The 27,105-nt window shown below is 47.7% G+C and overlaps 1 protein-coding gene across 4 annotated transcripts in view; it reads right to left on the minus strand.

Annotated features, from left to right (window-relative positions):
• Window positions 1-27,105, minus strand: part of Rapgef4 (Rap guanine nucleotide exchange factor 4) — a 266,011-nt gene that overhangs the window by 206,046 nt on the left and 32,860 nt on the right. For all 4 annotated transcript variants that reach the window (XM_060390453.1, XM_060390452.1, XM_060390457.1 and 1 more), the window contains exons 2-3: window positions 14,673-14,815; window positions 12,256-12,344 (exon numbers count right to left, since the gene is read on the minus strand). In XM_060390453.1, the coding sequence (XP_060246436.1) occupies window positions 12,256-12,344; window positions 14,673-14,815 (232 nt within the window). The remainder of the gene's footprint in view (window positions 1-12,255; window positions 12,345-14,672; window positions 14,816-27,105) is intronic.

Consider the following 27,105-nt stretch of genomic DNA (forward strand, 5'->3'; position numbering starts at 1 on the left):
TTTTTGAGACAGGGTTTCTCTGTGTAGCCCTGGCTGTCCCAGAACTCCTTCTGTAGACCAGGCTGGCCTCACTGCCTCCTGAGTGCTTTGATTAAGGGTGCGTGTCGCCACCGCCTGGCTAGTGTTGAGGCTTTTTTAGATTTGAGAGGGACGGCTCATGAGAACCGCAGCCAGAGGGTTGTGCTGCCTACAGACTAACCAGCTGTCTTCCTCTCCCTTGGTGACACATGCAGCTTTGTCACCACGAGGCACACAAACTTCTGCTGTGCAACTCAACGCGGCCTCTCTTCTTGGTGCTGAACGGCTTTTGTAATAAAGACACGGATGGAACGCTTGCTTTCAGCTTACTCGGATGGGGCGGTATTGCTACCTGCGCTGCTTGGCATTCTGCACCGGACAATGACGACCACAGTGACAGTGCCTACCTAACTACAATCCATCGCTCAGGCACCCAGGTCCGTTCAGAGGATCCACAGGTGACTGTGTGGTCAGTCCTCCCCGCTCCTCTCCTCCGTGCTTGAGCCAGTCAAACTTTAAGACGAGGGGCTGCCAAGGACAATGCCCAGCCAGCTGTACATCTCGTGCCTGGCACGCAAGGACCTGGGTTCGATCCGGCACCTCAGCCAAACCAGCATGCGTGTGCTCACTTTGAAATCCAGGCTAGGAGGCCCCCCCTGCACTGCCTGCAGCTTCAAACTTCAATCTCACCAGGTTCGGAATACCTTTTTAGGACAAATTTCCTTAGGAATAGGAGTGGATATGCCAGCTAGGCCCTGAGATAATTGAGCACGGGGGCACTGAAGGGATCGGAAACCACGTGTCCTTTCTAAAGGCTGTGCTTTCAATGTAGTCTATGGGTGCCTTGCCTTGTTGACTCAGGAATTTGGGCTTCCTGTGGGCTTGGGAAGAAATTATCAGATAAATTATCAGATAAAATCACAAGCATCAGAATTAATAGGTTGCTAAGCGCACAGGTTGAAAGACAAGACAAATGTGGGTGATTGTAGAAGGGGCAGTTTTCCTGTATCCGTACTATTATCTCAGACATCCCCCACAGGTCAGAATTTGAACCCTGAACCCGTGTAGATACCTCTGCCTGCTGCTGAACACACCTGTTTCTACAAGCAACGGGAGATTTCTTTAAAGCCTACACAGAGGCTCCAGGGATGCCCACGCCGCCATGCTTATCGCACAGGGACAGCAGAGAAGAGTGTCTATAGTTTCTGCTTGCCTGCTTGGCTGCTCGCTAAGGTCATCTGAGGGGAAAAGAAAGGTTTTCAATGCCAAAGGAGGATGAAGAAAGTGGTCAGAACTGCCTGGGGAATATGGAACAACAGCAGATAAACGCCCTGTTCTCATTAGTTTTGAGGATCTTTCAAATAAGAAGTAAAGATTCAGAAGTGTAAAGGAGTTCATGAGATGAAGGTGGGTTTACGCAGCCCTGTTGGGGCCCTGCCACGTTACCCCCCGCCCCGTTCCCAAGCCACGGCACACAGATCTACCCAGATCCGTACACACATGCAAGGTGCTATGTTGTAGGGAATAAAATTGGTGTTTGGCTGTATATTATTTATTATTTACCCTATGATTATCACAGCAGTATTATTTAACCCACTATCACAAGTAATAAGACACCTGTTATATTTTATAATTGCCTTATTTACCTCAGGCGGGGCAGATAGTTCACCTACGCTGTCTCAATAGTCTCACCAAACATCCCCCAGCCTCCATCCAACGCCATCTGCCTTATCCATCTTTGTCTGAGCTAACTTCCATCCATAATCCTATATAAATATTTGCTTATATTTTTCATCTTGCTGTTTTCTCCACCCACGTCATCCTTGGAGTCCTTCCTCCCAGCCCACGTGGTTTCTTCTCCACACTAACCCATCGTCCTCCTTCCTCGTCTTTTCCTGTCTGTCTGTCTCCCAGGATTCTCTTGAACCCCAAGCCCAGGAACCTTAGCCACACCTACCCCATTCTGCCCTGCCTAGGTATAGGCCTTTTAATCAACCAATCAGGTGTAATGTCTTAGTCAGGCTTAACAACAAGGATGGCTGTGTTTGGGCAGTGACCAGCTCCTGAGGGCCAGTAGCTAACATCAATGTACACGCCTCAGACCAACGCCCAGCAGGGCGACCTGGAGCATCATGAACCCACCCAAAAAGAGAATGCTGGGCAGGCGGCTTTAAGGTACATAATTCCACAAAGAGAGGACAGTGGGACAAGCCATGGCTCCCTTGCCCTTCTCTGGAGAGAGCCCGGCTTCCCACAGAGGAGACCTACTGATCAGTACACTTTAAAAAGAATTTTTATTTAATGACTTCATTCTCTGCATATGGGTGTTTTGTCTCGATATATATCTGTGCACCACAAGTGTGCCGGGCCCTGGGAGGCCAGAGAGGCGGTAGGGTCTCCTGGGACTGGAGATCTCCATACACATGAGTGGAATGTTGTGCCGTGACCGAACACGGTCTCTACTGTGATGTCTCTTTTGTCCATCGAAATTGACATCATGTTATTTGAACAATGCGTTCCTATCGACAATAGAAGTTATGTGAAATGCTTGGGTCAGAATGCTCTCAGATTGCCCACATTTTAAGATTTTGGAATAATTGTATTATATTATACACACACACACACACACACACACATATAATCAGGAGATACCTTGGGTGGAGGGGACCACTTCTGTGTCATATTTCCTCATGAACGGTCTGAAAGTAACTTCATGCAATATTCCAAACAAATCTGTGCACACACTGAGCTGCGCTTTGTGTGTACATGTGTGCACATGCATGCGGGTGCGCGGGTGCACGGGCGCACGTGTAGAGGCCAGAGACAGGGTCTTTCGACACAGGGCCTCTGACTGAGTTCAGCACTCAGCAGTTGGCTAGGCTGGCTGGCTGGAGAGCTCCAGGGATCCACCGATCTCCACCTCCTCCAGCTCCTGTCACAGGGGGGTTATAGATGCTGTGGCCAAGCCCAGGTTTGTCACATGGGCGCTGGAGAGCAGAGCCGCCACTCTGTTCCCTGGACTGCCTGTCATTCGGAATCAGATGCAGAATGTTCCATTCCTAGCACTCGAAAAGTTCCAGGATGTGAAACAGTTAGGATTTTGAGTTAGGAATGCTATTAAAGAGATCCTTCACTATCATCATTCTTATCACTGCTTTATAAGCTACACAAACTCAGACTCGTAGTTCTTCAGCATCTTGTCCAAAACAGCCCAGTTATACGGAGAAATGAGACAAGAAACTAGTCAGTCTCTTCACTCAGCTACGGAATGCGTGTCTCTATGGATCCTTGTAGAAGCATGCTGATGCAACATTTGACAATCCACCTGTAGCCCAAGGGCTCCCGGGGAGTCATTCTGTGGGGAGAGTCAGCCTGTGTGGAGGTCTGGCTCCCCACTGGGCCTGCTTCCTGACTCCCTGTCTTAGCTAGGGTTATTAACTCTTTGATGAAACGCTATAACCCAAAGCAACTTGGGGAGAAAAGGGCTTATTTCACTCATACTCCCACCTGCCTGTTCATCATCAAAAGCAGAATCAGGGCAGGAACTCAAACAGGACAGGAAGCTGGAGGCAGGAGCTGATGCAGGGGCCATGGAGGGGTGCTGCTTACTGGCTTGCTCCTCATGGCTTGCTCAGCCTGCTTTCTTACAGATCCCAGGACCACAAACCTAGGGACGATCCCGCTCACATTGGCGTGAGCCCTACCACATCAATCACTAACTAAGAAAAAGCCCTGCAGGCATTTTCCCTCCCCGAGTGTAAACAGTCTATGTGTACCAGTCGTTAAACCTGCCTGGGCCATCGCCACACAAACCTGCAGCCATCTTAGATGCTGGTCCTAAACCAAAGGCTGCCAACAAGCCTGTGGTGACAGCCAGCAAACACCAGGCAAAGGAGGTCCACACGGAGACACAGAGTCAGTCAGAGCCAATATGGAAGAGGCCTGAACCTCCATGGACCTACACCGTGCTTCCTCCAAGCTTGGGGCAAAGCGTTCCCTAACTCCTCAGTGAAATGCTCACTGTCTCTTTAATAAGATTAGTAGCAGAACACTTTCTTTATTGGGGACACCGTCGCACGGCACAGATATTCTAGCATGAAGTTCGGGGTCGGCGTGACCACTTGTGGGAGCTGGTTCTCCCTCTCCAGGACGTGGGCTTCAGGCCTCGAACTCCCCTAGTGAGGCTTGGCTAAAATCACCATTACTGGCTGAGCCCCCGCTTCAGAAGTAAACAGAAATAAACAATATAAAAGGAAATTATGATCCCTAACTCAGTCACATTGCCTCACACGCATAGGTTTTCTACGCTTCTAAAAAGCAAATTATATTTTTGCTATTATTTAAACAACAGAGAATCTCTACAGTCGTGTTGTATTAAGCTTCATCTAATGATGGCTTTCAACACTTAAATTCCAAGTTTCTCTGTCCCCCAGTCTGGATGTCAAGTGGTTTGAATGATCTGCCAAACACTTGAGCTCTCTGGGGGAGCTTGTATTCAAAGAAACCCTCCTGACAATCCTGCTGTAAATCAAAGAATCCTTTTGTGCTGCGACTAATCACCCCTTAATTTATCTGCTTTGTGCGTCTGCATTACGGAATACTCACATCCTTAAAGCAGGCGTTCTCATGAGCGCCATTTCACGTTTGCTTCCTGTGTTCACTATGAAAATAGAGCTGGTGCTGACAAAGCTGAGTTGCGGGTCACAAGCAGTCAGGACCTTGGTCCAAGCCAGAAAATGTGGGATTGGCGGGCCGTTTAGAATCCCAGCTTGCACAGACGTTCTGGGGGACATCAGAGTAACGATCTGATTAAGGTACTGACTAAGGTACCGTAGGCATGAGCACTGTCTGTAATGAACATGCCAAGATTCTTTTTTTGTATAATTTTTCTATAATTTAGAAGAGTTATCAGATCTCAGGCCAGGCGTGGTGGCTCGTGCTTCTCACCCCATCACTTGGGAGGCAGAGGCATGTGTATCTCGGAGGCTTTGAGGCCAGTCTGGTCCTCTATATAAAGTTCCAGGCCAGCCGGGGCTATATAATGAGACCTGGAAAAAATATATATATATATATAAAATCAGATCTGTTGGTTACTCAGAGGTCATTTATATTCTGCATTAGTGAGTACAGAATTAATAATCTCATTTGTGTTCAGTTATCTTTAAGTGTATTGATGGACTCAGAAGCCAATGTTCTCACAGTGTCCTGTTTTCCGCCTGTAGGAGGCACTTGCCAATGCCTTTCAAAGCGCTTGCCTTTAGTTTGTGAGCTTGAATTTGCTCCTGGAATTTATTGAGTCCTCTAAGCGCTTTTAAGTAATAAAATTGAGTGGAACCCAATCTCAGAGTCTGACGAGGCATCCAGCTGTACGTGTGTCAAAAGGATTTACTGCCAAACGGGAAGGCGAGGTACTTCTAAGACAAATGTGTTTTCTGGCAAGCAGCAACAGTGAGGCTGGTTCCTTCCAGAGCATGGCCCTGGAGTCAGCTTGCGGGCAGCTGAGGGCCATCCTGCTGAGGAGGGCTTGCAGAGAACGGGCTGGTGTGGGCATTTCTCGCCAGTGTACAGGGCCGATCTGGCCAGCGCTGTGTCACCAGGATACACAGCAACACAACTAAATTAAGGCGAGTCGGGTGGAGTGCTAAGTCAATTAAGCGATCTCTTCCCAACGAGTAGCCGAGCCACAGCTGGAGCGCAGGCAGCAGGGGACCGGCCACTGCCAGCTTGGCACCTTTCACACTTTCCGGGCTTCATTAAAGTGTTTAGAAGTGTGCCCAAGAAACGTCTCCCAAAAGTGGTGTCACTGAAAACATGCGAAAGGAGGGAGTGACCGAATGAAAGGGTCAGGGAGAGAGGAAAACAGGGAGAGAGGGAAGGAGGAGAGAGGGGAGTGAGAAAAGGAGGGACGGAGAGAGGAAAGGAGGGAGGGAGGGAGGGAGGGAGGGAGGGAGGGAGGGAGGGAGGGAGGGAGGGAGGGAGGGAGGGAGGGAGGGAAAGAAAGAGAGATGTGCTTCGAATTTGATAAACAAAAATGCAATGCATCCGAGTTATAAAGGCAAAGGCAGGGATGACAAAAAGTTCACTATTTGACCTTAGAGAAAAAAAAACAGTAAGAGCTCTTTTTTCTAAAGCCAGAGTGAGATTTGGCAGATAATGGCACAATGATAGGTGAGGGGGTGGGATGAAATGATGACCAAGGCCAAGGGCAGCCCAGATTCTCCAGGGAAATGGCTGAACAAAATTAAACTCCTGCAGTTTCCAACACTGGGCTGCATTTCCTGCTTTTCATGTTCTAACACTGCCCTCTTGTGGCCAATGCTAGCATTGCAGGCATGGCCGCACACGCCTCTCCATTCTAGGTAGCCAACTTTTTTAATGGTAACCAGAAAGCGCAAGGCCCCTGCTCGTCCAAAGCTTTATACCAAGTGCTTTACATGCATCGAATCATTAAGATAGGACCCATTAACCTCAGTTTTTCTTACTGCGCATACTCATATCCAGCCAAGTGGTTTGTATCAAAGATAACAGTGGGTATGTGTCTGGTAGAGATGCAGACTTTAACGACAGCACGAACCACCATTACCCATTTTGAAACATGGAATTCTGTCAGCAGTCTCTGGGAGTTGGTATGATTGGAAATTTTTCCATATTAGTTTAAAATCATACATGTTTCTAGGATTTAGGCATTTACTTACCGTAGATTCTCTTCACCTATAAAATATTCAGGGAAAACAAGACTTTGCACACACACACACACACATGCACAAACACACACACACACACACACACACACGTTAGGTGCTGCTGTCTGAAATAGTGAGGTTTATAAACCTACTTACTGCTTATTATTATAATAATGATGATTTTTGCTACTTACGGCTTATTATTATTTCTTGTTTATAACATGTTCTATTGCTTACTTCTAGTCCTAATCACTAACATATTAGTGAAAACTACACACCCATAGTTCATTCAAGTGGTACTATTCAGCCCAAGTAAGCAGGCCTGAAAGTACACGGGTTCTTTGGGCTTGAGTTTGGTGATCTGCAGGCCTGTGTGTCCTGGGCAGGATGTTCCTGGAGGTGCAGACAGGTGTCACTGGGGAGCTGGACACAAGGTCCCTGTGGCCGAATAGAAACCTACTTGAGCAGGTGAGCCATGCTCGGACTCCATTAGACACAATGCTATCTGCAGGCCAGCCCCTTGCTGGTTGTTCAAAGTTTCGTAAGACAGCGGAAAGAAGGGCCAAGGCAGGAAAGCCGCCTGTGACACGCCTGTGACACGCCTCTGACCCTACACGCTGAGACGAGCCTGGCTTTGTGTGATAGTGTGAAGGAATAAATGTGCAGTATGTGAAGACAGGAGTGAGGATTTGCAGGTCCCCAGAAGTCCCGCAGCACAGGAAGAACAGGAATGGCTCCCGAATTCCCAGAACTCTTAGTGCAAACACGGTTTTAATGTAGCAATTCAGAAAAGAGAGTGAGAGCATCAGCCCCTTGGGGGAAGGTCTCTGGGTGGACATGTCCCTGCCCATCTCAGGGCTTGCTCTCTCCCGTCCAGGTTGCTCTGGAAACCTTAGACTTGGGGAACTCAGTTGCCCAGAATTCAAGGCTGCAGAGGCAGGGTGTGGCTCGGGCTCCAGTAGGGAAAGGGAGAGGTAGCTGCCTGAGGAGGGAGCTGTGTGGCTCTCAACAGGACCTTGTGTCAGCGCAGACACGGTGAGGTGGTTGGCAGGCGCTACTGCCTCTCTCTTTCTGCCTGTAGCCTACCCTCAGCAACTTTGGCTGATAAACTGACAGCGGGACTGAGCCCTGTGCTGGGTGGCAAGCCATCCCTCAGCCTGAAAGCCCAAAGGCCTGTCTTCCACCCTCCCCACACAGTGAACATTCCCTGAACAGTTTTTACGCTGTTCTACAATGTGGGATCAGTGGACTTCTTTAGAGTTTATGAGGCAAATCGGATCTTTACATATGCATCCTTAACTCCCTATCACTACATAAAGTAGGATAATTTTTTTTTTTTTCAGAAGAAAAGGATCAAATCAATAAAAACCCAACAAATGTATAGCATGATAAGACTATGTCGGAACCCGGGGGCCCATCTCTTCAGGGGTGCCACCACCCACCCCTTCCTCCAAGCCAGGGTCCTTCCTTTCTCCTGGCTGCCCACACAACCCACCGATACCCTTTCTAACCATCTCACCTCTTCCCTGTAACCCGCTGTCTCTCAGTTTTCTTCATTTGTCTACCCCACTGCAACCTGTGGGTAAACTCCCTGTGAAATGCAGGGCCACATTGGTTTAACCATACACCGCTAGATCGAAGAGGTGGTCAAGGATGGCGAGAGGGTGTGGCGGGGAAGGCCTGGGGCTCTGAGCTGGCATCGCTTGCAGAAGAGCAGCTGGAGGAGCCCCACAAGGAAGCTGCTTCTCCCCACAGCTGTGACCCTAGCTGCCCTCACTTCTGTCTCCTCCCTCTGCCCATCCCTTCCATCTCCTTCCCTTCCCATTCCCATTATGGTCAATGGCATAAGCCCGGGCTGCCCCTCCTGATGGGTATGAGAGCACACTGGTGGAGAGGGGGAGAGGTGGAGACGCTTGCTGGATGCTCAGTGCGCAGCTGCCTGTAGGCGGCACTCCTGCGCCAGGAGCCAGCCGTTCTCGCGCTTTTTACTCACTCTTCCGGCCTAGAAAGCATCTAATGTCCCCACACAGGGGGGTGAAAGGCAGGGTTTGGGAGTTTGTCACGGTTTCCCTCTGACTTGGGGAGAAGACGGACAGAGAGAGAGGGGTTCTTAGAGAAAGAAGATGGAGATGCAGGCTAGCAGAGAAAGGCTGCCCTGCCCTCTCTGATGACTTGACCCTGGACACAGCTCTCCCCCATCATCTCTCAATTCTCCTTCAATCCCTCGGGACAGTTTTTCTTTCTCTTTCCTCAACTTCCCATCCCCAACTCTCCACCTACCTTTAAGAAAAAAAAAAAAATGTGGGGATGGCAGGAAGAATGTAAACTTTGGACTGTGTCAGACCTGAATCCAAATGTTGGTTGAGGTGCACCTGTGTGGCCCCAGGTGGGTTGGAACCACTGTCATGGAGCTTCATAGCCACGCCTCTGGGCACACCAGCATATATATGCCTAAGGATGAAGCCAGTCAGTGCACACAGGTAGAAGGGACATAGTGCTATGATGGAGTTTCGGTGCCAATCTGGTAATCATTTGTTTGGTCAAATACTAGATGTTGTTGTAAAGGGGTTTGTGTGTGTGCGTGCGTGTGTGTGTGTGTGTTGATGTTATTTATTAATGCTATAGTAAATAAATTTTAAATGCATTCATGTTCGTGTATTATTTGGGAGTAGTGCATACACGATACAAAACACATGTGGAAGTCAGTACACAGCTCTGTGAAGGCCACTCTGTCCTTCCTCCTTTTGCATAGGTCCCAGGGATCAAACTTAGGTTTCTTCCAGGCTTGCAACAACAAGCATTTTTACCTGCTGAGCCATCTTGCCACCCATAAATAAACTTTAAAGAAAGCAAATTACTCTCTCCAAAGTAGGTGGGCCTTGTCCCAATCAGTTGATGGTCTTAAGAACAAATCTGTTAGCAGGGCATGGTGGTACATGATTTTAATCCTAGCACTCAGGGAGGCAGAGGCAGGATGATTGCTGTGAGTGAGTCCAGGACAGCCAAGGCTACACTGAGAAACTCTGTCTCAAAAAGAAGAACAACAACAACAGCAACAAGGAGAAATCTCTTTCTCTTGGCCTTCCCACAGAACAAAAAAGTCAGAGCTTCCGGCCTCCATGTTCAAGAATGCAATATCAACTCTTACCTCCACCCCAAACCCAACAGCAGCCCTAGGACTGCAGATTTGCCAAGCCCCATGATCCAGGGAACCAGTTCCTCAAAATCAATCGCTCTGTCTCTTTGTCTCCCTCCCTCTCTTACTACCTCCCTCTTTCCCTGTCCCTCTTACTTCTTATTCTCTTACACAGGGCGCTCTCCTAGCTGAGCAGCTAGGCTGATTTGCCCCCCTTTGCTACTAGGCAGAGCCCAGTGTCCACTGCACAGCAAACCCAGGTAAATCAGGTATGTTTTTTCCCTCCCCCTCCTCCTTCTTTTCAGGAAGCCTGGTGGGAAGAGGGCCAGCTTTCCTGCTCACTCTCCTTAATTTTTTCTCTCTCCTCAGAGAGCCTAGGACCCCTGTCTGTCTCAGGCTACATCCTGGAAAATGTGCAGTCAATGTCCCCTTTCTTCCTTGAATCCTAATGATGCAAACACATCCAGAGAACTGGTTAAAGTTTACAGGCTGGAGCATGTGAAGGAGAGAACAAGCCGGCATCAGTCTGAAGCGAGTACCTCCTCCCAATCTAGGTGGACAAGCCCAGCCTGGAAAAGTTTTCTGCATTAGGTTTAAGGTCAAAAATCACAGATTAAAAACAAATTATATTACGCTAAAGTGTAGAACCCCACAGCTAATTACAAGGCATTCCTCGGCCCTTCCCAGAGGACCCCATGCGACTCTCCCATGGGGATAGGGAAATGCTCCTGAAGACCCTGGCCACCCTGCTTTCACCCCATCAAAGTCGCATGCTAGAGCAGCAGCCAGCGGGCCAGCTGCTCACTGCTGCTGCTCCTGACCACTCCCTCCGGCACAGCATTTCTTCGTCTTCTCGCCCTCCTCACCTTTCTCCATCAAGACTCATTCGGGGCCAAGTCAAAGAGCAAGAGGGACCAAAACATGACCCTCCTCAAGGGCCCCACTGTGGCACATCTGTGCAGAAGACCCGTAGGTGCAATGAGCACCAAGAAGCTTTAAGCAGAGGTGTCCATCAGGACAGCAGAATGGCAACAGTGGTGTGTGTGTGTGTGTGTGTGTGTGTGTGTGTATGTGTGTGTGTACTCGTTTGTGGAGGCCAGAGACGTTCAATGTTAGGTTTCTTCCTCAATCACTCTCCACCTTATTCTTTGCGCCAGGGTCTCTCACTTGGATCTGGAACTCATCAATTCACTGGCCGATGAGCCCCAGTGAGATGCTGGTCTCTGCCTCCCTTTGCGAACAGTAAAGAAGGATGTATGAGACTCTGCCAGGCTTGTAGGCGGAAGCTGAGCCCCTGAGCCCATGCCTTCGTGTTTACACAGAGCACAGTTTCCTTACTGAGCCACTACCCTAGCCTAGGAAAGAGAGGGTTTCTTCTGGGGTTTGTTGTTGTTGTCTTTTTGGTTTGGTTTGGGGAGTTGGGGTGTTTTTGTTTGTTTGGTTGTTTGTTTGGGTGGGGTTGTTTTGGGTTTTGGGTTTTTGTTTTTCATGACAGGGTTTCCCTGGTTGTCCTGGAACTCACTCTGTAAACCAGGCTGGCCTCGAACAAGAGATCTACCTGCCTCTGCCACCTGCTGGGACTAATGGTGTGTGCCACCACATTCCGCTATGGAAAGAGAGGTTTTTGAGGGTGCCTGTGTCGACCATTTTTTCCCCTGCATCTCTGGAGCTCCTAGGAGGCTGATGGGGAATAACTTCTGATATGAAGAAAAGGGACCATGCAAGGTAGAAAAAGGCTCCCAGGGGAAGCAAGAGACTTCTTTCCTCCCTCCCTCCCTCCCTCCCTCCCTCCCTCCCTCCCTTCCTTCCTTCCTTCCTTTTTTCCTTCCTTCCTCCCTTCCATCCTTCCTTCCTTCCCCATGCTCTCTCTCACCTTGCACAGCAGTCGTGAAACTGTGTGTCACACCACAGTGGGACTGTTTGCACTTCCCGAGAGACAGCCAGCTCCTGAGACAGCCAACGCTTCCCCACACTGAATGCTGCAACCCTTGACACCAAGCTCACATCCCACAGAAGACTTTCAGTGTATGTTCTAACACGACCGAATGAAGGAATTCAATAAACATTTAGTGTAGGGAAGTTGGTTGCAAAATGTGTCTTTAAAAAAATAATAATAACATGTTGGCAAGGTCGTGAGTGTGAGAGGGAGCTTGGCAGACACGAGGAGTTGGAGTGGAAGGGGGAGGGTCGGAAATGTGTAAAGACTGTACTCATTCGTATATGAGTTTATAAAAAATAATAAATATTTTTTTAAAAATTAAGAACAACAGTAATGATACTTTTTTGCATACGGTATGGTCCTGGGCCTAGCATGTGTGAGGCCATGGAACCTAGGGCCTCACACATGCTAGGCAATCACCTTACCACTGAGCCACATGCCCAAAACATTTTTTTTTTTTTAATGACAGCGTAGATTACCTGGTGGCTGCTGGTCTCAGACACTTTAACATCCAAAGATCCAGCTAGGACAGCATACCAGTTGGTTCCAATGTCACCTTGGCGAAATACTGAAAAAGAAGCAGTGGTGTAAACATAGCATGTCTGGCTACACGGATAGACTTTCACTGGGCATTACAAGCATGGCCTCTTTCAGCCTTCCTTGATCTCTTCCCACAAGAATACAGCATGGCTTTCTTCCATGCTCATCCTACAGAGTGAGCATCTTAGGAAGCAGCTGCCCCGTGAACAGAATGCTCCTGGACCCTGATCTGCCATGACTGATCACCCTGACTGCAGTGAGAGCCATTGGTCTGGCATAGCAATTCAGGAATCACAGTCCCTAGGAGGCAGAGGCGGGTGGATCTCTGTGAGTTTGAGAATAGCCTGGTCTACAGAGTGAGTTCCAGGAGAGCCAGACCACAGGCAACATTGACCGTAATAATTCACTAACATCCAGTGTGACTTATCTTAAGTACTGTTTCACTGCACTGTGATTCTTGGAAAACCATGACTCTCAATAGGAAAAGGTTTGTGAGCCTTGCCACATTATCCACCCAACTTCATGAATCTGCATCAAAAGCAAAACCACTGTGTTGGCGCACCCATGATCCCAGCACTCAGAAAGCTGAGACAAGAGGACCATGAATCTGTGGCCAGGCCAGGGGACACAGCAAGACTCTGTGAGGAAGTAGATAAGTTAATAAATAAGTGAATGTAAAGCACTGTGTTTTCTAGAGTAACGTGTGTCCTTTTAAGCTAACCAACGGATGCCTTATTCTTCTTTGTTTATGAAAACTGTAAAGGGCTGAGTCATTGTTCGCTTGCTCATTTTCTGACTCCGCTGTACTAAGGTGCTTGGTCCGAGGACCCTCACCAGAAGCTTCTGAACTTCAAGAGTCTCTGAGTTTGTAACTGCAGCGAGAAACCATCTAGATATTCAGGACAAACGCTCGATCCCGTAATTTGTAAAGAGCAGACATTGCTAAGTCATCCGTAGGGCTGGAGAGAAGGCTCAGCACACACACACACACACACACACACACACACACACACATCTGCAGAGGTCGGAAGAGAATGTCAGTTCCCCAGGAGCTGGAATTACATGGGTTGTGAGCTCTCCCAGGTGGGTGCCGGGAACCAAACCCTCCAAAGAACAGCAAGTGCTTTCAGCCACTGAACCATCTCTCCTGTCCCTGTGTGGAGGGTTTTTAAAACTAGAAATGTGACCCTTTGTGTGTGTGCACCTGGAAAACACTTCAAAGGACGCATACTAGATATCATTAGTCATCTCTAGGTCTGGGGACGAGAGCTGACTTTTGTTACTAGTTTCCTAAGTTCTCTACAGTGGTGCTGCCGCTGCGTCCCCACCTGGAGCATGCTCATCCTAACCGAGCCAGATTTTATGCCAGTTCACACCCTCCTCCTCAGGCCTGGTCCAAGAGCTCCTGCTCTAGCCCCGCTGGCGTGGTGAGGGTTGTTCTAACCAATCCAGGACATTTTACCATCTTTGCCAGGGATTGGTCTAGACTTTAGCCATGGGGTACAACTCTGACCAATGCCACAACACAAGGAGTCTGCTGGGGGACTTAGAAACAGTCCTTCAGGGAGGATGTATGCTGTGGACACAAAATGCCTCCACCTGCTACAGCTGCCTCAGAGACAAGCCAACCTCTGAGGTGCACGGGGAGGCTGGGGGGAGGGGGAGGGACAGAGGCACTTCACTAGCAGCCATGAATCATCTCACCTCAGGGATTTCATCGATGAAGGATTGGGTATTTTGTTTTTTTCCTTCCTGGATGAGTCACTGGTTATTTAAGGCAGTTGGATGGAAGTGTTCTGTTACTGCAGAATAAAATATAGAAGTTGGGAGACACTGCTTTCTTAATGAAGAGAAAAGCCCTTCTAGAATGCAGCTTTTGCCCTATGGTTTTGTTCTCACTGCCCCTGATTCACACCTGGAATAAGCAATGTTTATTACTGAGGTCAGTTCAAAACTTAGGGAACAGCGTTCCGTATAAGAAACGTTAACAGCCCAACTGCCACCTCTTTTTTGGATTAAAGAAGATGATTATTTGAGTCTCTAAGGATACAGCTAAAGGAGTGTGTCAGTCTGCCCTTCCAGAACCATCTGGAAAGCGAGCTGATGCCCTGATGCTGTGGCGAGCGTGTGTGTGTGTGTGTGTGTCTGTGTGTGTATGTGTGTAAAATTGTTCCCACACTGTGAACAAAAGAGTGAGAAGCAGAATTAACACGGGGGAGAGAAATGTCAGCTCACGTGGAAGCCCAAACTTTTGGCACACAGACTCTTCGGAGGCTATTTGTCCCCCGCACGGTGGTGCCCACGAACGGACACGAGCCCACACATAAGCGCGTGCCACAGGAGTCCCCGTCCTTACATGTTATTCCTTTGTCCAGGTTCTCATAATAACCGCATAGACAGATCTGATGGAGGAGGTTCGGGTGAAACTTCTCAAAGGCTTTCACTTCTTTCAGCCGCGTGAAGATGATGTCGACATCCTCACTCGAGCGTTCCAGCGGCCTGCAGGGGGCAGAGAGGGCACAGAGCGCGTAAGGTCTTAGGGAGGAGGAGGCTACGAGGCAGAACAGTTGTTTACTTGTCTGCGGTGAGGCAGGCGCTCCTGTAGCCTGAACTGCCCGGAGAGCAGAATGTGGGAAGGATGACTTTCATGTCCTTCCTCCTCCTCCCAGGCGTGGGACTACACGCCCGTGCCATGAAGTTAGTGCGCTATCCGGAGTGTCCCTTTCCAAATGGTCATCCGCCTACACCACCCACAGACCCCCTCACAGGCGTCTCTCTCGGGGCCTCTGTCTGTCCACCTTAAGCCCTTCACTGTCAGAGTAAAGAAAACTAGATTCAAAGGAAGTGTCTGTGGCCCCGGCTAATTCCCGCAGAGAGCGTGAGGGTGGAACTTCCCGTGGAAGACCGGAGACCTAGGATGGACAGCGCCCCTGCTGGGACCACGGCAGAGGGCCTGGAAGAGCCGGGGGACCCCGGGCCCTCACTGGCGCAAGGGTTTGCTCTAAGTCTTCAAGGTAACCATGCCGAGACCTTTAAGAGGTTACCGGGCCCTAAGGGCTGTGCCCTCATGAAAGGGTCGTACTGCTGTCCTAGGAAGGAGCTCCTAATACAAAGATGAGTGCGGTGCCCTCACATCTTCTCCAGACCCTTCCTCTTTGACTTTTGCATGGATGATATTCCCCCCACCACCCAAATGGGCTTATGCAGCAAGAGAACCCTTGCAAGTAGGATTCCCTCTCATCTTCTAACGGACCACCTACACTCCAGAACTATGACAGCTTTTTTTTTTCCTTCACAAATTACCCAGTCTGTGGTATTTTGTTATAGCACCTCTGTATCAGGGTTCTATCCACCACCTATGGAGGACTTCCAAACACCACATTGGAAGCCAAGTCCTCGAGGCTCAGGGCTTTGAAATGCAGCTAGAACCTCAAGAGCGAACAAAATGCTGCCCAAAGACAGTCTGTGTGAGCTCCAAGGGAGGCACTTTCAGCACGGCAAGGACAATGGCAGGATGTCCCCCGGAGGGCATCCAGCCCAGGGGGCATATGTCACACTGTGGGTACCTACAGGAAGCCAGGGCATTGCCACAGGAGGTCCAGGGCTGGCCCAAAGCAAGGCCAGCCTGGAAAGGACTCCAGAAGGAATTGTAAGGCAAGCTGGGAACGACACTGCTGGGTTCCACCTACCCGGGAAAAACAAGAAGAGATAAGGGTCCCTCTTCCCTCCCAAGGGAAACAGAACCCCTGTTAACTCCCCCTCAGTACGCCCTCTTTCAGGGAGGCAGACCAGGGCAGCAGTAGATTGTCTGCTGAACACAGGGGAGAGACCGAGGGCTCGAATGCAGCAGCAGAAAAACGTACTTCCGTGAAGTTCAGCGTAAGCGGGAAGATCAATAAGGCTGAGATCCAGACTAAGTCACAAAAGACATCAGTGGTTTCGTGTAGTCCCAGAACAGAGGTCTCGGTGATGTCACCCACAGTTAGACATTTAAATTTGCCAAGGAGTGCAAGCTGATGTTTTTAATTTAAAAAGTGTATAAATTACATTTTCCGTCTCTGTGTCTCTGTGTTTGTATGTGCAGATGTTCACACAGCACTGGAGATTGGACCCAGAGCCTCATGCATGCTAGTCTCTCTACCAAACTCTGCCGGGCCCATTGTTTTCATTTTCCAATGTCAGAACATAAGACATACGGTTAGTTAAATATACTGGAATTAGGATGGCTTTATGGCTTAGTTTGACTCTTCATTTCAATGAGAAGTTACTGTAAAAATCACATTTCCCTCCCTTAATGAGCAATTACCAAACCCACAATATTTTGTATGAGCTTTATAATTTATACAAGACTAGAGAAGCTATTACTATTCCTGCTTATCATAGTCATGATCATCAACATGATCACCAGACACCAAGACCTTTCAAAGAGGCATCTAATGAGGAGCTGAGCGAATGGATAAGGTAAGATTCAGATCTAGTGAGAGACCCTGCTTCAAAAGTCAGAGTGAAGAATGTAGAGGAAGACACTGAATGTTGACCCCTGACCTCCACACGAACATAAGTATGCACCTGTACATACATGTATAACACATACACACACAGAGTATCTAAGAACACAGAGCTTGAGGTATACGCTAGCACGCTTGGGTGCCTTTTGTAGGATTTTTAGACACACGTGTTTTCTTTCCTATCATAAGCATAAGATCTTAAACAATACATACTTAACAACCTCAGTCTTCATAATACTTAGCTTTTCAAAGGGTTTTGACACCTATGGAAATTTTTGATCATCGTGGCCGATTAGATGAAGTGAGTATAATGAATCCCATTTTACACTCAAAAACATTTAGACACATAAGTCAGGCGACTATCAGTATGCTGAAATCATGTGTATTTATAATGCCGGCGATGATGTAGGGGTGTCAAAGGTCTTTGAAACTCAAGATGTTTGCCACTTATCGGGTTATCGTCTTAATTATGCAACTATTAACCACTCAGAGCACTATTTACTCCTTCATAATTGCAAGTTTTCCCAACAATGTCAATGAAATTCAGAAAGAAGGAGTTGATGATGCTTCATTCAATCTGCATATATTTACGAAGGAGGTAGGTAAAGCTATCTAGTGACATAAAGGCCATAGTTGTGTACCCAGAGTGAGGGACATCTGTGCACATACAACAATTCCCAATACAGAGTTATCAAGGAGGGGAAAGGAATTCAGAAAAGAAGGAGATGTCCCTATGGCTAAAATTCAACCAAGATCTCATGGCTGCATTGTTGTAAAAAGCCCTAAAATCGCCCCTTTTCCTTTCTCCTGTTTGTAGCTCTAGCGCCATTGTTGGCAATTGACTCTGCAAAGCTTGCTGTCATCACTTCCGGTTTCTCCATGGAGAGTCCTGCACTCCTGACTCCTCCCCTGTCAGTTTCTCACTCACCCATGTGCATGCATGTACACTTATGTACATACATGTATACACAGTGATATACAGACACATACATAGGCACATACATACACACATGTACACACAGCACTCAACTCAACTGCCAAAAGTTTTCCTTCCTCTGTGACCCTTGATTCTGCCAGTGTGCTCATAGTTACTCTTAAGCAAGGCCGGGCAAGGTCTTCCCAATCCTTCCCATAGCTGCACATCTGCCACCAGGAAGCAGAGACCGCAAAGGCTGCAGGTTGCTCCTTAGGAGCCAGCCTGCCAGGATAAATGCGGAGAAGGTGGGCACCGTCGGCGGGCCCTGCCAAGGTGTGCAGCTAAGAAATTACTCCAGGCGACAGATCTAGGGTAAGCGGTTTATTGGGGACTGGGGAGAGCAAAAGGCCATCTTGGAGTGGGAACATGAGAGAGAGATACAGAGAGACAGACACAGAGAGATGGAATGGGTGAAAGAGCAAACAGCATGGAATGAGAGAGCACGAACAAATGAGAGGGACAGAGAGGAAACAGAGAGAGAGCTCTGGAGTGGGCAGAGACCCTTTTATGTGCCACATCTGGCACAGCTGGTGGCCGAGAGTGATGATGTAAGCTGCCACTAGGTCCCTGGGGGCAGGCTGGTGGAAATGCCTGATTGCTAACACGGCCCACCTGCTTTTACATCTCTGTAAAACAACGAAGAGGGACATGTCCTTCTACGTCCACCTTTAAGGAACACTAACTATTAGTCTTTTCTGTCAGCTGTTATAGTTCTTTTGTTTACAAAAATTCAAATCTTCCTATCTCTCCTACTTTGTAAGACTTTTACGCAAATCTTTTTCTCTCACCCCATCTTGCAAAACATATATTCAAATGTTTTAAACAGCACGTGGGAAACACACACACAACTGGTAAAACCTTTGTGTACATAATGGGCCTGCTACTTTCTCGGATCATAAATGACTGATGTTGCCCACTCCTTCCCACTTTCCTTCATTTCCACACTCACCACTTACATTAGAATAAAAACCCAAGTCGGCTTCCTGTCCCTGTGAGCTGGCTTCCTGTCCCGTGAGCTTGCTTCTCTGTGAGCTTGCTTCTCTGCATTCGCGAGTAGCTCACCCTTCTGATGAGAAGTTTGCCTTGTTGAGACACTTTGACTGAAGTTGTGGCCTCTTTGTAACCCTGAACTTACTTCTAACAAAATGAGATCAGAAACTGTGATTGGAGATCATGAAGACCGCCATTTTGGCCTTGAACAAAGGTAAGGAGGCCTGAATACCTTCACACACACACACCACTGGGTACAGCTACTATGTCACTGGCCCCACTGGGAACTGAAAACCACTGTTCTGTGGCCCTTGAAAAACTCAGTTTGTTACTTAGCTTCTTTGGGTCTGTGGGTTGGAGTATGGTTATCCTGTATGGCTAACATCTGCTTGTAAGTGAGTGCACACCATGTGTGTCTTTCTGGGTCTGGGTTACCTCACTCAGGATGCTAGGGAGGATGCTTAATTCTCATTCAGAAGGCCAAAAAGAATAGACGCCAGACATCGCTGAAGAGAGGGAACATGATGGAGCCTACCATAGATATCATCTGAGAAACTCCACCCAGCAGGGGATCAAAGCAAGTGCTGAGGCTCACAGCCAAACTTTGGGCAGAGCGCAGCCAGTCTTATGAAAGAGTGGGGGGATAACAGGACCTGGAGAGGACAGGAGCTCCACGAGGAGACCAACAAAGCCAACAAATCTAGGTGGGGGGGGAAGGGGGGCTGAGGAGACTGATGTACCAACCAAGGACCATGCATGGAGAGGACTCAGAACCCCTGCTCAGATGTAGCTCATAGGCAGCTCAGTCTCTATGTAGGTCACCTAGCAAGGGGATGAGGGGCAGTCTCTGACATGAACTCTGTTGCCTGTGCTCTTTGAACACAGGTGAGGCGGCCTTGCTGGACCACAGAGGAAGAGGATGAGGGCAGTCCTGAAGAGACTTGGTAGGCTGGGGTCAGTTGGTAAAGAAGGAGGGCTCCCCTTTTCTGAGGACAAGGGGATGATAGGGATAGGGGGAAAGAGAGAGGAAAGGTGAAAGGGAAGAGAGGAGGGAGGGGGATATGATCAGGATGTAAAACGAATAACTTAAATAAATAAATAAACAAAAATAAAGTTGATTGTTGTAAGTAAAAAAAGAAAATCTCATTATTACCTGGAGTCCAGGACCAGCCTGGTAAGGATTAAGCGGTGAGTCTGGCATTTGTGAATGACTGGAGAGGGAGGAAATCCTCTTGACCATAGTCTATGTTGTCTTCTGTTTCTTTAGATTTAAACCACAATACAAAAATCAAAGCACAACCTTGTCTAGGTGCTGGAGATAGAGCTCAGTGGTAGAGCACTTGCCTAGCACATACAAAGTTTGATCCCCTGTATGGATACGGCCTTTTTTGGCCGTATCAATTTCAGATGCCCAGGTCTAAACATCTCTGACTGTGCCTTAGTATCTAAGGTCAGTACGGCCCCATCAGGCTGTGCACACACCCTCAGCCACAGTCTCTGCAGACACCAGCTGAACCAGACCTCCAAATGCACCCAGAATAGAGCTCTGTGATACACTTGCCCTGCTAGCATTGGGGCAAAAGATAGTTTCGTTCAGTTCCTCACATTACAGAAGAGTGTCCAGGATGAGTCAGGTAACAGATGCTTTTCAAAATGTTTCAGGCTAAAATGGAAGGAGCGACTTTTCCTCGAAGTGATTCACAGAGGAGTCAGTGAGAGATGCTCGGAAGGCTGGTCCACAGGAGAGCCGGATGCTCCTGCAAATCTTCACTTGTGCTTGCTTGCTTATTGTCTGTGTACCTGCCTGCCTGCCCGTGTCTGTCTGTCTGTCTATTTTGAAGTCAAGATCTCATAGTCCAGGCTGACTTAGAATATCCTAAGTCGTACATACTGGCTTTGAACTCTTGACCTTCCTGTTCCTACCTCCCCAGTGCTGGGTTGCAGGTATGAGCTACCACACCTGCCTACTAATTATCCCATTCTTGAGCAATGAGAAGGGAAGCCATGAATTCTAGTCTATGGGATCTCGTATTCTATTTTCTAGGTTACTCCATGTATCCTATCTCTAAGCCAATGGTCTATGGCAGTTTCACTCGGAGTCAATCAGTCTAGTCTATACAGAGACAACAAAGCCGACACTGGTTAGCCTGGACCGGGATTTTCAAGCATGTATCATCTACACCCATCTGAAGCATGGGGCAACATCGTCAGCAGCATCAGAAGAGGGAAACGGGCTTTTAGCAAGGAGGGTTTGAAAAAGACTCTCAAACTGAACCATCTGGTTGGAAAATAAGGGAAAAGCAGTTTCTGCAGCGTTGGAGCTCTTTAGCTGTCTGTTTCGGTCACAGCTCTTCAAGGAAAACCCCCTGCATATTTCTACCTCCCTGTCTAGCACCAAGCCTCCCTCCACCCTGCTACTGGTGCCCCTGCTCTTGACAACGTGATGAAGCCGAAGGAAAAGTGAGCAAGGATACGAGGCTGGGACTCATTTAATCAGATCACAAGTTTCTTGTTAAACTACACCAGACGATAGCCCAAAACAGCCCTCACGGGTATTGTTGGTTGTAGCGATCAGAATGAGAATAGCTCCCACAGGCTCATATAGTTAAGCACTTGGTCCCCTGTTGGTGGAATTGTGAGGGAAGGACTAGGAGGCGTGGCCTTGCTGGAGGAGGTGTGTCACAGGTGCAGGCTTTGATGTTCCAAAAGACCCACACCATTTGCATGAGCTCTGTGGCCCCTGTCTGTGCATCAGGAGTAACTCTTAGCTTCTGCTTCAGCAGCATGCTTGTCTACTTCCTGCCCAGCTTCCTGCCATGATGGTCATAGATTTAGATTCTAAAGCTTTAAGCCCCAACAAGTTCTTTCTTCTACAAGATGTCTTGGTTATGGTCTCTCTTTGTTGGAAGCTGCGTGGTCGTCCTGCCAGCAGAAACGCACGCAGACACAAGGATCCTTCCGCAACAAGCCTTTATTTCCGTTAAGCGATGAAAGGAGAGGAGAGGGAGAGCCCCGATGTGGCGCTGTTTATATAAGCCCTGGTCGCACCTAAGTGACGTGTCAATACCCTGATTGGCTGCTCACTCTTTACCCCGTCTGATGACTCGGGCTTGGCGTGCTTAGCGTGCTTACGCAATTCGCGCATGCGTACTGGAGGCTGTTTACAGTTTTGAGGGCGGAATGTCAGCGCCATCTGGTGGCGTCTGAGTCTCAGCTCTCCACATCTCTTCATAGCAACGGAAAAGTAACTAAGACACTGGTTAACTGACAGTCATATTTGAGAATTCAGACTGGTCTCTTAAGCATCACAGAGAATGGCAATTTGTTTTTTGTAATAAGAAAATTTTATTTATAAAAAAATAAAATTCTACCGGGGCTGGTGCCATACACCTTTAATTCCAGCACACCGGATGTGGGTATCTGTGAGTTTGAAGCTACCCTGGTCTACACATCAAGCTCCAGGCCAGCCAAGGCTAGTGAGACCCTGTCTCAAAAAGAGAATTTAAATCTATGGCATAATTTGGTGGTGAAGTACATGTTAATACATGAGTCTTGAGTTTAACCCCTGCCCAACACACACCCAAACAAACGCACACATCTCTTGTATAACTATTAAGAGAAACTCACTTCACTCTCTGATGGAATACTAGTACTAGACTAACTCTTCCAAAGTAAATAGGAATTGAACAAACTACATGAAGCATCTGCTTTCAGCCTTTAGACAACAGACAAAGCTGGACGGTGGCCCAAGCAAGAAGAGGAAAACAAGAGGGATCCACACAACAGCCTTGCTGTTTTGCTGATACACTTTTCGAAACACAGGCAAAGAGGGAGCATGGCACAGTCACTGGGCTGCTGGCAATTTGCAGTGATGTGAGTCACAGAATAGAGTATGGAAGGAGCGAACTGAGGGTGGGGCCTCTTTGAGTCATAACCTGCACATGTCCAGGCTTGGTTCATGGAGAGGTCTGGCAGAACACAGCTTTGGGGTAGGTTAGGCATTCTCACAGATACAGGAGCTCAGAGCGGCGGAAGAAGACAGGGCTTTCCAACCACTGTGGACATTCAAACTTTCAAAACAGTACTCCAGCCCTGCCATAGACTTCCTCTGATAAGGCTTAAAAGTAAGCCTGGTAGAATCAAGTTGGTTGGTCGGTAAACTAGCTGCCTATGAAAGTATAAGCTGGCCTTCTTTTTTAAAAAGAAAGAGAATCCTCTCTCTCAATATCACAACACTCAAAATGTCTAACATACCATCATAAAATACTATAAATTCAGATAAATGGGAAAATGGAAACAGATCTAGATGACAGAGATGTGGAAAATACCAAGTAAGGATATTAGAAAACGTGTTCAAGAACTTAAAGGATAAGATTGGCATAGTGAATGAACAGACAGGATAGTGAATGAACAGACAGGATAGTGAATGAACAGACAGGATAGTGAATGAACAGACAGGATAGTGAATGAACAGACAGGATAGTGAATGAACAGACAGGATAGTGAATGAACAGACAGGAAGCAACAGTGGTGAAAGTATTAAGTATTTTTTAAGCAAATGGAAATTTTAAAGCTGAAAAGCACAAAATGAAAAAGAAAAAAAAAATACCATATGGAATTAAGAGCAGATTGGGTACAGCAGAGAAAAACATCAGAGAAAAACATCAGTGAACAATGACGCAGCAGGCAATAAAAGTTATCCAGGGTAAAACACAGAAAGAACAAACATTAAGAACAAATGAGCGGAGACTTGGTGGCCTGTGGGACAAAAACCGAGAGAATTTAATATACTTGTGAGTAGTTACAGATCGGGAAAAAGGAGGAGGAAAAAGAAAAAAAATAATTGAGAAACGGTGGCTGACTTTCTTTTCTAATTAAAAATGCAGGGTATAGCACAAGAGTCTAAAATATAATGGAGTAACAACATCTTTGCTTCCTGAAAGAGGTGAGTTAAAGATGACCACAAATGTTTTGCCATCTCTACCAAGAAGTAGAACTTTGGGGCTGGCCAGATGGCTCAACAGTTAAAAGCCCTAGATGTTCTCCCAGAGAAAGTGGGTTCAATTCCCATATCCCATATGGTGGCTCACAACTGTCTCTCAGCCTCAGAGCCTCCTAGGGCTCAAGGCTTACACATGGTACACAGCCTTAGCAAAGTCTATGTTTAGAAGTAGTTATGTATCAGGCCAATAAATAAAATTCAATCAGAAGGATATTTCAGTCAGCCTGCAACCACTTGGCATCTCAGAATCAAAATGTCTTAACCACGTTAGCCAAAATGTCCCTGTCTTCACACGCAACCCTGAGTCAGAATGCACATAAAAATGTTATTTTTGTTTCATGATACAGCTGGCTCTGGTCTGTACATTAAGGAAGATTTACTATAGAGACCTACAAGCTAAAAATATATTAATAACCTAAAGAGTCTCTAAGGCACAGTAAGAAAAAGCAAAACGATGTTTTCTTTCATCGTGCTCAGGCCGTTGGGGTGGATTGGCAATTAAATAACTCTGAGGTGGCCAGAAGATAAAGCAGCTAACATTTTTTAACATATAAATAAGAACTAAATTCATCAGTAATATACATTATTTCCACAGTTTCCATATCACAGATGCCGGGGGAGAGCGGTGCCCTGCATGTCACCGTGTCTGGAAGGCGCTGTAGGCACCCCCTGCCTGTGTGAAATGACAAGGGCGGCTCTCAGCAGCACACCCTTTCAGCACGCCTCACTGCGCAAAATAAAAGCCCCAGGAAACGGGGCGTGTGCCAAGGACATATGGCAGAGTGATGATGTGTTCTAATGAGGACTCTGCCCCCATGGCATTTCTTTTCACTGTCGGGCATGTGGGTTTCAGAGAGACCAGGGTTCATAGTCCAGGCAGGAAAGCTGGGATGTAGAGGGGAGCAGCCTCATGCCTGGCATTTGATTTCAGGCAAAGTTCAAATTCTTACATCCAAAAAAAAAAAAATGACAACTGGGCCGGCGAGGTGATTAAGAGAGTGTGCTGCTCTTCCAGAGGCCCTAAATCTGGTTCCCAGCAGCCATGTCAGATGGCTCATAACCATTGTAACTCCAGCCCAGGGGGGACAGTGCCTCTGGCCTCTGGGGGCACCTGCACGCATCCACAAGAATGTGCTTGTGAGAACTCCCACCACATAATTTTAAATAAAAAAAAAAAGACAAACCTTTTTAAAAATGATAACCACCAGCAGTTACGACTAGCAGAGCAAGAAGATGCCTGGAGACGGAGCTTCTGAAAAATCTACGTCCAGTCCAAGCTCCTTTCAGTAAGGGGCCTCACAGCACTCACCTATGGCTGTTTAAGCCAGAAAGCCTTGCGACTACCCAATGTGCTCTGGTTGGGGGGACCCCAGCAGACTTCCTACTTCCACTCCCAAGGGCTGGCAGGACAGAGGCCCACACCTGCCCCACTCTGCAGACTCCAGGCAAATAGAGCCCGGGGCAGCGTTGTCCCACAACTTTGCAGAGATAAATGGCATCAGAATCTTGCTCCTCCGTCTCTAGACCCTCATTCAACAAGAATGCCGAATGCCCTCTCAAAGCAAGGCATGAAGTAAGTTCTGTGAGCCTTATAAGGAGTCAAACCTCAAGTCTGCCCTGTGCTGATTTAGACTCCACTGGGGAACCTGACGCCTTTCTCTAAATCACAGCAATACAAGGTGAGAGAGCAGTCCCGATTCCATGGAGAGGGAGCAGGGGTCTGCATAAACTCCTGGAGACTCCGAGGGGACGCTGCATGGGGAGGACCCCTTTCCTCTAATTCCCAGCTGTCTCGGAACCAATGCTGGCATTTTAACTAGTCAGGCAGAGTGGGCAGAAATTGTGTAAGTACCAGGTTTCCGGCTAGCCAGACAGTGAAGTGTGAAGAAAGGCATGGGGGCGGGATGTTAAAGGCAGGCTGGCCAGCGGCCACGGTGCTTGGAAGTTCTGCAGGCTCCTCAATTAGACTAAGGGATAAAGTGGATCTGAATGACCAGGACCCCAATGCCAGCCAACCAGGTAGACTTTATTTTACTAGCCCTGGAGGGAGGGCTGAGATTTTTTTTTTTTTTTTTAATCAGAAAACCAAAATCAGAGCCATCATTGCAGAAAATCTGTCTTCCTGTAGGAAGTAAACTGGGAGGGAAAGGGGAAAGGCATGCAATAGTCACTGGAGCTGGGCTTTTAGGGAACTAGACGGTATCCTTTTCTCTACCGCTCAGTCTGACAGAGCGGCACAAGCTCATTCGGGTGTCATCACACAGAAACCTCTTCCGTTTCTCTCCAGTGCCTGCTTGGCAGTAGGTGACCTGGAGTCTGATCTAGAGACCATCACGGCATATACCGATAGCCCCTGTGAAATTATTAATAGTGCCTCATTCACTCTGAAAAGTGCCCTGGTTTAGACAATAAATTATGCATGCAGCTTACTCGGAAGCAGCCCCATTCCTTCCTCCCCTCGGGTGCCTCCAGCCTCGGGAACCTGCTACCTACCACTCTCAGCCTCTCCCCTCGCCGTGATGATGCCCTCACTTCCCCTGCCTCACCACATCTCTATCTGAGCCACATCATTTGTGGCCTCCACTGCCTCTTGATCAGTGAGAGAGAGCAGGATTCGGATCCCAGCTCCTGGGATGTAGGAACCAGGATGTGCAGAAGTCCAGAAAAGACTCTCAAGCCTGGGATAGGGGTGATGGAGGACAAAGGCTCTCCAGGTGTTGATGAGCAAGATTTGGGTCTTTCTCTTCCTCATCTGCAAGTGTCAGCTGGGTGTGAGCATGATGAAAGGGTACGTGGATTCGGGAAAACAAAAACGGTGGCCTTGACTACACGAAAATAATTCTAATTATAGTCTCTCATTAAACATCATACGAATCATTTGTTTCTAATCACAGTGCTGCCCAGGAACACACATGTGAATCACACAAGGTGCTAGAGTGTTCTTAGCGTACTGTTATTTAATTATAATTATAAACACTCTATGCCTTCATAATTATGGCTTGTTATGCCTGATCCTTTGAATCCAACGCTAACACTGAGTCCTTCTATTGCTAACAAATAATCTTATCCACCCGGGAGACCTAGATCTTTCAGGCACTAATGGACTTCTATGAGAAAGAAAATACCAAAGCAATAGAAATGATCTCTGCCATTGTAAGGGTGCAAAAACCATAGCATTGCATTCCCCGGGCAGGCCCAGGTTCACTAATGAAAAGGAAAGCTACCCAGCAGGCCATGCAGAAGAACCTGATGCATTTTTAATCACAGAAGGAGATCTGAGCGTAATCGCCAATGCCTTCAGGAAGGCCTGGGT

The sequence above is a fragment of the Meriones unguiculatus genome, chromosome 8 (assembly GCF_030254825.1).
Source record: "Meriones unguiculatus strain TT.TT164.6M chromosome 8, Bangor_MerUng_6.1, whole genome shotgun sequence".
Lineage (NCBI taxonomy): Eukaryota > Metazoa > Chordata > Mammalia > Rodentia > Muridae > Meriones > Meriones unguiculatus.